At 36.5% G+C, this 12,837-nt stretch overlaps 2 protein-coding genes across 2 annotated transcripts; both read left to right on the top strand.

Annotated features, from left to right (window-relative positions):
- Window positions 2,134-7,652, top strand: LOC105160276 (two-component response regulator-like APRR9). The gene is made up of 8 exons (XM_011077589.2): window positions 2,134-2,805; window positions 3,945-4,106; window positions 4,222-4,352; window positions 4,466-4,624; window positions 4,784-4,955; window positions 5,055-5,394; window positions 6,106-6,859; window positions 7,301-7,652. Exons 1-8 carry the CDS (start codon window positions 2,511-2,513, stop codon window positions 7,409-7,411), a joined length of 2,124 nt encoding a protein of 707 aa, XP_011075891.1. The 5' UTR covers window positions 2,134-2,510; the 3' UTR covers window positions 7,412-7,652.
- LOC105160275 (NDR1/HIN1-like protein 1) lies at window positions 9,873-11,029 on the top strand. Its single transcript, XM_011077588.2, has one exon. The coding sequence runs from the start codon at window positions 9,938-9,940 to the stop codon at window positions 10,568-10,570; it is 633 nt and encodes a 210-aa protein (XP_011075890.1). The 5' UTR covers window positions 9,873-9,937; the 3' UTR covers window positions 10,571-11,029.

The raw sequence follows: 12,837 nt of genomic DNA, 5'->3' as shown, positions 1-12,837 counted from the left end.
AACTAGGATTAATTATATTTTGTCATTCGAATTATGATCGATTTTATACTTTAGCATCTAAATATTTTAGCATCAACTTTACGAAATTTTATATTTTGCCATTTATAACTATTTTTTCATCAAGTTTTTTGTCAAAAAACATCACATGCAGTGTGCATATGATATTTTTCACATATGCTGTGATATTTTTCCAGCAAAAAATTTAGAAAATAAAAGATCATATATAGTAAAGTACAAATTTTGTTGATATGATAAGTTGACACAAAAAAAAAATTTAGATGTCAAAAGTGTCAAAATGAACATAATTTAGATGGCAGAATACAATTTACCTTAAAGTTTCTTAGAATTATTTTTAAGTAGAGGAAGCCAGTAAAATAATGGCATATGTCAGTTTCTAAAAACTCTGGCAGTCGGCTCCCACAAATTAAATATCAATTGGATAAAGGTAAGGCAGACAAAAAATGGGAAAAGAATACCTGTGACCCTGAAAACACACATTTTCTTCTATTCAATTATTTTTACCATTTCCATCTAATAAATAAATTTGACCTAATTAGTCAAACTATTTTAAAATACTGAATTAAATTTAAATACAATTTATAAAGTAGCCTATATAATTATATTATTTGGACAAATATTTAATTTTATATTTCCATTCCAACTAATCCAAAGTCTTTATGATTTGTACTAAAATCAAATAAAATGATATAAATATTGAACTTTACAAAAACTTGCAAGACAAGAACAAACAAACTCTAAGAAACACTACCACTCACCATATCCCAAATGTTAGAAAATCTCGAGATATTTTATATGTTGGCCTTGATTTTTAGTATATTGTCTTGTTCTCAACTCTCAACGAAGGTCTTATGAGCTCTTGATTATGGGTTCGCGCTTCATCTGTTTAATTTTAGTAGTAATTGTTGATTAATTTATTATACGTATTTGATATTAATAATTAATATATATTTAAAGAATATATTGATGGTTAATTTATAAATAATTTATGAGATTTCAATATTATTTTATTGATGATAGTAGATAGAATTGAAGTCACTGAGAATTTTTTATGAAAAAAATAATAATAAAGAAAAAAAAGGTGAAAATATTGGAAAGAAGAGAATTTCCCCTCCGGGTGACGAGTGCTGATGATACTAACTATGTAAAGAAGAAGAAACATGGAACGCCACAAAACTCGTGACCAATGGGAGCGCGAGTATCAGCATCACACCGAATCATAGATTGCTTGCCGGAGAAAATAATAGTAATAATATGTAGTGAAGATAGAGGGGGGATTTGGGCAAATCCAGAGCCACAAACTTAAAGTACTCGAGTCATTTTTTTCCACGTGTCAAGGTCCTATCCACTGGATCCAAAATATCTTCTCGTGGGACCCACCTCACCAAATTGTCTGCCCGTACATAAATATCCTGGGAAAGTATATTCTACAGTGAGTATTAATAATGTCCACTTGTCTAAAGTCTTTGCCAATTAAAAAAATAAATTTGTGCTTATAAAACAAGAGAGAGAGAGAGAGAGAGCCAAATCCAATCCATTTGCTCTTTGCTTTTCTGAGAGTGAGAGTTGGGACATGGCCAATTTCAGCCATTCATAACAGTCTTCTAGATATTAACAACTTCTACCACTTAGTACACCAACTTTTAGTATTTATATATCTCACCCTATAAAAAGTGTTAAATCACATTTTGTAAACCCCCTCTTTTTATATAAAGTTTAGTTTATTGACAAAATTCTGCAATCTAAATTTAGTTATTCGGTGATGAAGTGATCGTCTGATTTTTTGTATTGAGTTTCTAAATGTTTGATATGGATTGAGTTTTTTTTTTAATACCTTATTTTACAATTTGACATGACTTGTGCGATATATATCTTAAGTGTGTTGATAAATATTTAATCATGGATTAATTTTATTATTGAAATTAAAAAAACAATATATATGTTGGATGTGTACGAAAAATATGCCTAATATCCTACTTATAGTTTTATTTGCTTAAATATGTTGTGTGAATGGTTTTGATTATAGTTGATAGTTACTTTTTTTGTCTAATTAATACAAAAGTTAATCACATTTGCAGTTATGGATAATATAAGATGTTAGTGATGTTTATTGAGTTGGTTTTGAATTGTCGGAATGAGTCAAGTTTTGGGGTCGAACCATAATTTTCATGTGTTTAGGGTATAATGTGAAAAAGTAGTACGACATATTTCGATGATCCAAATAAAAGACATACTGCCTACTGCAAGAGCAAGAAGCAAATTGTTCCAACGAATGTGAGCCATCAGATGCGAGGCGGTTAAAGATGGACAAGTGAAAGTCCACCACAGGATCAAAATTCAAGAACTGGGGTCTCCATTTCGAGATATTTTTGGGCTGAGATGAAGAGAATGTGTTGCAAAACTAGAGGCAAAAGTTTCGAGAAAACTAAAATTTCACTGCTACAGTTATTCTATATGCTCTTTCGGTGAAATCAGCAAGAAAATCTTGGAAAATGGGAGAAGTTGTGGTGGGCGGGGAAGGTGGAATGGAATTAGCAGTTGAAGAAACACAAGTTGGAGCAGAGACAGGAAAAGAAGCTGAAGAGAAGAACAAGAAGCAGAAGATTACAGCAGAAGCCGGTAATGGAGGCGGAGATACGGCGGCGGAACCGGCGGCTGGTAGTGCTACTTCTGTTGTGAGGTGGGAGAGGTTTCTCCCAAAAATGGTGGTGAGGGTGCTGTTGGTGGAAGCTGATGACTCCACTAGGCAGATTATTGCTGCCCTTCTCAGGAAATGCAGCTACAGAGGTGTGTTTTCCAATTTAAATTGTCCTGGGAATTGTTTAATTCTGGATTTGGAAATTTGAGAATTTTGATATCTGGGATTTGAGGGATGATGAATATTTTGTTCATTTGTTTTTCTGGCTTGCAAGATTCTTACTTTGGCTGTTAACATTGTGTGTATACTTTGTTGATCAGCTGATTTAGCTTTAAATGATATTCATGTGTTGATCTCTGTTTTGTTTTGAGTTTAGTGCTCCTTTATGCACGACGTGTTTTTTCTGGTGAAAAGTTTACCTGCTTCTGAGTGCTGTGTACTAGAATTCTCAGTAGGTCGTGGGTGTCAGTCACCGCAATCTTGAAAGTTTTGCCTGATTGAACTGTGTTCCATTCCATCATGAGCAAGTCTACGGTTATTAACTCTGGTAATGGATTTCTGTTGTCTCATGAGGACATCTAGCATTTCTAGGATCATGGTATTGATGGTGACAATCGGAAACTTTCTCAGGAAAAATGGACTTTGATGTGTGTTGGTCAACATTAGGAAGACATGGATTTTGAACGATATTTGTCCTGTACTTTCAGAATCCGGTAGCAATTGAACATCTCTATGGCAAGCGGGTTCTATGAGTTTACTGCTCAGATTCGTTCTCTTTATCATGGAAGTGGGCTTTGTATTGCTAGACTCTTATACTTCACTCAATTTCTACTTTTTTGACTCTCTATTTCGAGTTTAGCAGCATAAGGGATAAAGCCAAGAATAGCAGTTTGGTAATACTGACATAGTTCTGATAGGCATTGCAGTGTCAATCAAGTTTCAGAGCTATCTTATTGTGATTGAAAATAAACACTCAGTCTAGACTCTGTACTCAAATTGCAGTCATATAAAACATTGAATGTTAATAGGGTATCCTTGTTTTGGATATGTGGTCCTGAGCCATTTCCTTAAGAGTACACATTGCGCCTCGAGGAAAATTATGGGACAGTTGTAACCACATAGTAGCAAGATGATTTAGACTGTTGTATGACTTGAAGCAGATAACATTATCTTCACCATATTGTCCAGAGACAAGTTTCAATAATTATAACCTTATACTGATTTATTTTTGCTCGTGGATGACTTGATGTTACCGTTAGACATGCTTATCTCCCTTTTCCTGAAGCAGTTTCTGCAGTTCCTGATGGTTTAAAAGCATGGGAAGTACTGAAAGGAAGACCTCGTACCATAGACCTTATTTTGACAGAAGTTGAATTGCCCTCAATCTCTGGATATGCACTTCTCACTTTAATTATGGAGCATGAAGTCTGCAAAAATATTCCAGTAATAAGTACGATAACCAGTCAATTTTCTTCATATCCTTAGACTTCGGTCATATCCATTGTTCAATATGTTTCTTGTTCTGGTACCTTCAATTTTCTGACATTATTTCATTGCTATTGCAGTGATGTCGTCACAAGACTCAGTCAGTACAGTATATAAATGCATGCTGAGAGGTGCGACCGACTTTCTTGTCAAGCCAGTCAGGAAAAATGAGCTGAGAAATTTGTGGCAGCACGTTTGGAGGAAACAAGCTGTAAGCTCAATCCCCTGTTTCTACAATAATTGCAGTTCGTTTCTTTTGCTAGGTCCTCTGTGCAGTTCTACAATTGTCTTAGAATATTGTATTGTTTTCTATCACGATCTCAGTCAAGCACTGGTGCTGGCCTTGGACCTCCAGATTTGAGTATAGCTCAACAAAAGGATGAAGACACATCTGAAAACAATCCTCTTAGTAACCATTCAAGTGGTTATATATCAACAATTCAGAAAAATAGGGAGTGCATTGAGAAGGGAAGTGACATTCAGGTATGTTCAATTCTCTCCACCTCTATATTTTCATTCTTTTCTTTAGACCCCACGGATCATTGGAAATTTCTTTTACGATCTTTTAATGGCTGAACACTGCATAGACCTGACTTCCATCTTTGGACAAGACTCATAAGAACTTTGCTTTTTTAACTGCAGAGCTCATGCTCAAAACCAGAGTTGGAGGTTGAAGGCGAGGACAGTGAACAAGTTGACTGCTTCTCTCAGCCAAAAAGTACCAAATGTCTTTCAGATGACTTCAATATTCCTACACAAGAAGGATGTCATCAAGAAAGTAGAAAACGACGAGCACATGATAATGAAACTGAAGGTGATGTTCTTACTGACTTTCTATATTTTTCATTTATCTTTTCACCTCCATAAGTGGGCAAAAACTTAAGACTCTTGCATCTTGTCATTCTGAAAATAGAGTCGCAGGCTGTACCCAAAGTAGATGCAAATTATGCAATAACACGAGAGGAAAAGAATTCTGACGATGGCCGGGAAGAAGTTAATGCCACTGTCCAAGTTTCTGAGAAAAATAATGTCCTTGATGATTCTTCTAAAGAGGCCATTGACTTGATTGGAGCTTTTGATAATCACCTCAAAAGCACTTTTGGGAGTGCTCCATCAAATTTCAGTACAAACAAGTTCGATAATTTGCCTCAGTTGGATCTGTCTCTGAAAAGATATCATCCCAGTGGTCATGTGGCTCAAGTAAATGATGAAAGGCATAGATTAAACCATTCTGGTGCGTCAGCGTTTTCTAGGTGAGTTTGTATTATTTAGTTCTTCACTATCTCTCAATCATTATGTCTAACTTTTGTACAAGGTGGAATGTCTAATGCTTAATGGTCTTTGAAGCAACACCATCTCGTCTAAAAGCTCAAATAGGGGGAAATTCTCAAGCAGTATCTGTGATAATTTCATAAATAATTTGATAATTCCAAGTGGTGAGGCAAACCCAAAAACTGATATTTTGTAGTATTTCATAAATAAATAATTTCATATTGCTGGATTTTGTAGGAAAATTAAACCAACTTATGGCATGAAATGCAAAATTCACAACCCTAGGTGGTAAATTAAGAAGTTATATTTCGACTTGAGATGACATTCAGGGAGAATGTAGTCATCACTCTGTCCTAACCATGAGGATTGCATGATCCCACTAGAAAATGACTCTATGTGGTAGTTTTGTTGGTATTGAGATGGGTATGAAGTTTGTGAAGAATTTATATGTATCATACCTAGTACCAAAAAGTTTATGACCTCAAAATAGTAGAAGAGAAACACAGGTAGATTAAAAGGAGGCAAGAAAAAAATGCTGTATAATGTTTTTGCTTTTGTTCCGAATACAAAATTAGCTCATTATAAGGCTTAAAAATGTTCATATTTATATTCACAATTTCATTCTCATTTTGAACCAACCTCATCAAACATTTGACAAATAGAAGTCTGATGACGAAACAACTCTTATGCAGGTATATAAATAAGCCACTGCCGCTCCGGAACTGCACATCGCCTAGTACCTGTAATCAACCGAAAGACCATGATACCAATTCCAAGAAGCAACAATCCAGAGAGTATAATTCTGATACACATGGTCCAACAATAAGCTCTCAGAAACATGTTTCTGTGGCTACAGTCCAAACAGGACAGCGGGAAATGACTTTTTCTTACTCTCAGAACAGAGAAATATCTCATCCAATTCCCGTTAGAGGCGTAAGATTTGAGAATATACTTAAAGACTATGGTTCTGTGGTGCCTCCAACGTATCGTGCACAATCAGGCCAATCACCACTGCCTAGTCCAGGTGCAGCTCACCACTCAGAATCGTTGCCCCGATTGAATCCATTCTATTCATCAGACTGCCAACCCTCAAGTTCTCAGCAATTTCATAACCTTATGGATCAAAGAATCAGTAATGCCATTGATCAAACCGATAACAAACATGGCCATAAATTGGAAAACTTGGAGGATCCAGGCCATGTTTCTCCTGCAAATGATCAGAGTGGTACTAGCAGTTTCTGCAATAGTAATGTAAGCCATCATCAGAGTACAGGTTCTGGCAGCAATGGTAAGATCAATGTGATTTCAGGCAACAAGACTCCATCAGAATGTGGTAATGAAGAGAGCTTCCATGTTCATGAGGGATCCTCTCATCGGTCCATGCAAAGAGAAGCAGCTCTAACAAAATTTCGAATGAAGAGGAAAGATAGATGCTTTGAGAAGAAGGTATATTGATTCTTTCATTACCAAGTTTGGATTTCAATGTTTGTTAATTTCATAAACAGAAACCTGCTGCATTCTGGTTCATCATGTATCAAGATTTGATTTAGGATGTACTATGTAGAAGACTCCATCTATATCGTCCATCATGATTACAGTTTATCCCTCTTCACCACTACTCAGCAAAACTTTTGTTTTGTTTCATTTTCTTTTCTTTTAATGATTGAGAAAATAAATTACAAGGAACAAGTCTGCACAATTTAACTTTGGCTATGCCACTTATACTGTACAAAGGTGTCCTAAGTCCTAACCTAGAAAAGGTTTGTCGTAGTGTATACTTTAACATCAAACTCAAAAAGGTGACAATATTCTATTACCATTACAGTTTCTGGGGAAATTCCGCAAACTTGTTCCCGTTTTCTTAACCAATATTGGATTTTGTTGCAGGTGCGATATGAGAGCAGAAAAAAGCTGGCTGAGCAGCGCCCACGTGTAAAAGGACAGTTTGTTCGTCAAGTGCCTAATGATCCTCAACCAGGGAACTCATCAGCTGGTTAGCTAAACAATCAGTCCTCTAAGTGGAGCAAATCTGAACAAATTTTGGCAGAAACTAGTAGACGTGATCAGTTAGATCTTGACTTCTCTTAGATTCCTTTAGCTTCATGTAACTATTAGAGAACAAATGTAAATCGGTTGAATGATTCTAATACCTTTCTCCTCCTCAAAAGATGTCTGAATCATCATGTAAGTATTATAGGTTGTTTTCTTTTCTTATATATATATATATATATTTCTTTTGTGTGGCTGTTTTAAGCTTTCTTGACATAGACAAAGGCTGTTGTTTCTCTTCTTCTGTTCATATACATATGTGCTGTTCATACCCATACCTCAGTAATGTTGTTGCTACTTGTTGATATGCTTTATCGCTGATTATAATCATATCAAGTCTCTTTAGCAAGCATCTTTTTAGTTTTTTTAACTTGAGTTGCTTCGAATATTATTTTTACCTATCCAGTATTTCATCCTCAGGTTTTTCTCGTTCTGTGGCATGGTAATGGCTAGTGTATTTTCACATCCAAATGGAGATTTAATTCTTCAAGTGCACTAATGGGGTTCTCTGTTTCATTTTTCATCGCCCTGTTTCTTATACAACGTTATCTGTTTCATAAGGGCCGGACGTCCCTAAACAAGATTCCCCAAAAATATTGTTAAGTGGAATTCTGTGCAACCACAATTGTCTCTCTTGAGTAGTAGCTAAGGAAACAGTGCTAAAATTGAGATCCACATAGTTCAAGAAATGAGATAGTGTAGATTCAGTGGGCATGCCAAGGCAAATACAAACAGCCAACAACTAGAAGCAAAAAGTGAGAAACCTTATCTCATTACCACCCATAATATGTACTGATTTTGATCATAGGGTATCATATCAGAGTCATTTTCAATGGTGCCAAGTGCTAGTCTCCACTCTCCCACGGAAATTTCCTTCTTTTCCTTCTTCAAGTCAATCTACTCAGAGGTGATAGTTGCACTTACTTTCTCATGTACAAAGTTGAAATGAACAAAATTCAAGAAATGGTAAGCTGGGATGAGAAATCACTCAGAATGATGGGGTAGACATGCTTTCTCCTGATTGAAGGGCTCAATAATAACTTGACATAAAGTTCCAATTATGATGATTTACACCCTTATTTTAAACGGACTTGGAAATATTCTTGAACAAGATTCCTAACTGGAGGGCCCCCTGCATTCAATCAAATCTTGCCTTCCCTGATGCCAGGAAAATCAGAATTATGTTCACAGAAATCAGATCTTTTACAACATATTCATAATTTAACAGAAGAACGAGCATGATTCATATATATACACACATACATACAAACAGAAAAATTCAAAATGACAGAAATTCAGCTTGTGTGATCAGCATGAGACCACAACTAATGTTCACCTAAACCCTGTTCCTTAATACAAAAGCAATGACCAATGGAAGGCATTCCCCCCAGTCTTAGTGGCTATTACAAAGTCTATGTCCAAGATTCTCCGTGTCTAGCTCTACTTTTTGAATTATCTTTCTGCACAGCTCATTATGGTATTGATATACAAGGAAATAACAGCTTCAACACCCTCAAATTCAAGTCTACATTTCTTTAACATTTCTACAAGGGCCTCATGTAAAAAATTTCTGAGTTAATCATTGCAATTGAAATGAAGCAAGTTTTTGGGAGTAACCCCTTTTTGACAGTAGCACACTTTCTCACTTAACTCTAATGGATAAAAAAGGCTATTAGCTATTTCCATCTCTTATAGCACTTTAAAAAGTGATTAACTTTTTGTTCCCAATAATTCTAAAAGTAGCTCCATAAGATTCCTACTGAGGCAGATCTATCTCTTGAGTCCATGAAAATTGATCTTCAAGATATAGTTACTAAAGTATATGCATGACAGTGAAGTGCATGCATATTCATGAATCATTATGGAAATGTTCCTTCTAGATGCTCATGCAATCATTATAAATATCGTGAATATCTTGTCAACAACTAAATTTCTTAAGGTTGAGTAATCTACGCAAGATAATATGTCCCACATCGATAACACAACATGTCACTTCTAAACAGGTGCTCGTGTTATTGGAGCTCCACAGGGTGCTGTTAACGTTGTAAACCTATGTTTTATCTCTAAGACCATCTGGTGTGTTTATAACATGAGAGTTAGGTTTCACTTATCTTCTATTGATGGCTTTGGATTGTATGTGAACCAAATAACAGTTGAAAGTGAACGTAGAAAACAACCGTTCAAATGTTTTTAAGAACATAACAAAATTGACCCAAATCTTGTTCTTGGCTGTGAAAGTGATTATTAACTAAGTCTAGCTTTTAGTTAAAAGGTGTAACCAAGAAGCTCACAGGTGAAAGTAACTTTTACAGCTACCTCCAAAATTTGAACTGCCACTCAAAAGCAGCTATCAGCAAAATAATTGCTGCTTTTCCTTGAACCTCTTTATAACCCCCATCATTTCAACTTCTCCCTTTCCTTAGCATACCAAACTTCTCCCTTTCGCTACCCCTACCCCTCTCTCTGCCTCTGCAAATGTCTCAAATCCATGAAAAGTCTCCCAAACACTGTGCCAACAAGCAAGCAATCAACCTCCACAAGTTCAACAAGAAGCTCTTGTTTTCCTTATCCACACTCTTCCTCTCCATTCTCTCCCTCATATTCCTTGTTTGGCTTGTTCTCCACCCCACAAAGCCTCAGTTTTCCCTCAAAGAAGCTGATATCAATCAGCTCAATCTCTCAGGTCCATCCCTGCTCAATTCCTCTATTCAGCTGACTCTCCTATCCAATAATCCAAACAAAAAAGTTGGAATTTACTACGACGAATTCCTACTATATGCATCCTACAAGGGCCAAAAGATCACTCCCGAAACTTCAATCTCTCCATTCTATCAAGGCCATGAAGAAACAAACCTGCTTAGCGCATCGTTGGTCGGAAACCAGCAACCTGTGGCTCCATCCTTTGCCTATGAAGTTCAACGTGATCAGGGCACTGGAAAATTGGTCTTAAGTTTCAAAGCAATGGGCAGGCTCAGGTGGAAAGTAGGAACTTGGGTTTCAGGAAGGTACAGGTTTATCGTAAATTGTATAGCTATCATGCCATTTGGACGTATACCTTCACCTCCCTTAAGTTCCAAACAAGGTTCACAGTGTTCTACTACAATCTGAAAAGCGAGAATTCATGCCTAAAATGGATGGTATATAAACAATAAGCTTCTCCATATTGTGTCAAATGCTTGGTTTTCTGTTAAGTATTGGGCTTCCCTATTACAGTTTGTAAATGTAAAGTAGCAGTCACATATACCAATGGAGACGAAAAGTTTGTAATAGTTACTTGTTTTAATCATATCTTTTACATGGCCTCTAGCTCAGTTTTGCTTGCTTTACATGTATGGTGGTGGAAAAAGATGTAAATTTCTGGAGTCTTTTGGTGGATCTTCTCCCAGAGATGGGTGTGGAGGAAAGCATTCAATCTTGGCGGTTTGATTGTTACTGTGGAGAAAGTGGTAGCAGGATATGTATTGCGCTTAAGTGGAGATTCCAAAGGTGAAAAGGGAAAGATAAAAAGGCGGGAAATGTATTTACTGCTGCTTTCTTGATTGAGGAAATTCTGCGTTTCCATGTCAACATCTCTTTAGTTATTGTGAAGTACTTTAATCAAACACTATGGACCCTCCATGTCTCAAACTCAGAAGTAGATGTATATCGCCTTTTCGACTCGTGCGAACCCAAATAAATTTGTTCTATGCCCCAAAACCTCGTAAACAAAGAGATAAGAAGTATTTGAACAAGTCTCTTTAGAAAATGTGGCCGAACTTTAAATTTGAACAGATAATGCATAATATTCGAGTCACAGGACAAGTGGCTAGCCCACCTCGACACCTGCTCGATCCGTTCTTGCCCACCAACTACCAAGAGATGAAATAACCTCAGTCCAAAGGAAATACGTGAACACAAATTTCTGCTCAAAGATTCTTTCGGCCAAGAAAATTTCCAGGGACCTCACCAGATAGCTCGAGAAAGTCTCATTTTTTTATTGCGGAAATACATACCCAAAAAGTTGCCAATAAAGAATGTGGAAATGGTGAGTTGCGCAATCAACAGGGTCCAGGTAAGAACAAGAACAGTTCCTCTGCTCTCAGTTTGGAGAAGGAAAAAGCTCCAAAGAAGGAGAAAAGCTATGTAACTTTTTCGGGTTTCCAAAAGTTCCAGCTATATTGTACCTAATTTGTCCCTACAAACAACGTAGAAACGTGTAATGGTCGTACACGACCAAAAGAGTTTTAACCCAGAATTGCACCAAAGTTTCCTTGAAATAGAATACGCAGACAAGTAACTAAGGTAAAAAAGAGAAGTCCCAAATGACAAAAACTGGTCCATGATCATGATAACATAGTCTATTGGATAATTTGTGCACAATCTTCTGAACAATGTTTCGTGTGGTTTTGTGTTAGTCCTGGAAATGGCAGTCATAATCATAGTAAATGGTAGCTCCCATTTCTCTTGCATGCCTGAAAAGCTTTCTCAAAACCATTTTAATTGCTAATCATGATACTTGAGAATGCCTCAAATAGGGCCACGCAGAGAACTCCACCTCTATAAAAACCTGACCCAGGAAATGCATGTAGTAGCAGCCTCGCACCAATCAATATCAACTTCCCTACAATAAGCCTTGGTAAAACAACTTAAGTTGGTATTGATTGGAAAGTCAAGATCATTTCTGCAGAGAACAGAGGAGAAAAGCTAAGACTAAGAGTCTCTAACACAACATCCAGGAAAAGAGAAACTATAATAAGGCTCATGCAAACCATCTCGAATATCATCCAGTCTCACCTCTTTCAGCTAATACACATATAGAACATGTCGATAGTTCACAGTATGCTAAGTGCAGCAAATACACAATCTACTATCCAGACAGTAAACAAGCTATACATGCTGAGTTCAAAACGAGCACGTAGTAATTCTTCTTTTCTCATTGGTTTACAACATCTGCTCCCTAGATCCTCCACTTCAAGCATCCTTCACTATCCCTACCTGTGCCTTCTAACCTGAATGTACTGATTACTCGCGCCATTTTTAAAACAACTGATCACTTACATACGATCAAATGCCTGAAAGGCAGAACATAATACTAGAAATCCTGCACCATCAAGAACACAGCCATGGATTTCCATAGGTCAACCACTGCCAAGAGACACTACAGATACATTTATACCATCCAACAAAGAACAGAAGGATCCATAAAAATTGAAACCAGAGTTAAACATTTCTCTTATTCCATGTGAGAAGCAACTAAAAGTAGCTTTCATCTTACACTATCCTGCTCATGAAAATCAAAATTGAAACTCTTGTTAGTACATATATTGGACCGTGACAATTACAGTACCATTACAAATAACTAGCTATGTCCAAAACTCAATCTGTAAAGAGGAGCT

Source organism: Sesamum indicum, linkage group LG4 (assembly GCF_000512975.1).
Source record: "Sesamum indicum cultivar Zhongzhi No. 13 linkage group LG4, S_indicum_v1.0, whole genome shotgun sequence".
NCBI lineage: Eukaryota > Viridiplantae > Streptophyta > Magnoliopsida > Lamiales > Pedaliaceae > Sesamum > Sesamum indicum.
Note: the sequence above shows the minus strand (reverse complement) of the source record. Positions and strands in the feature narration are given on the sequence as shown.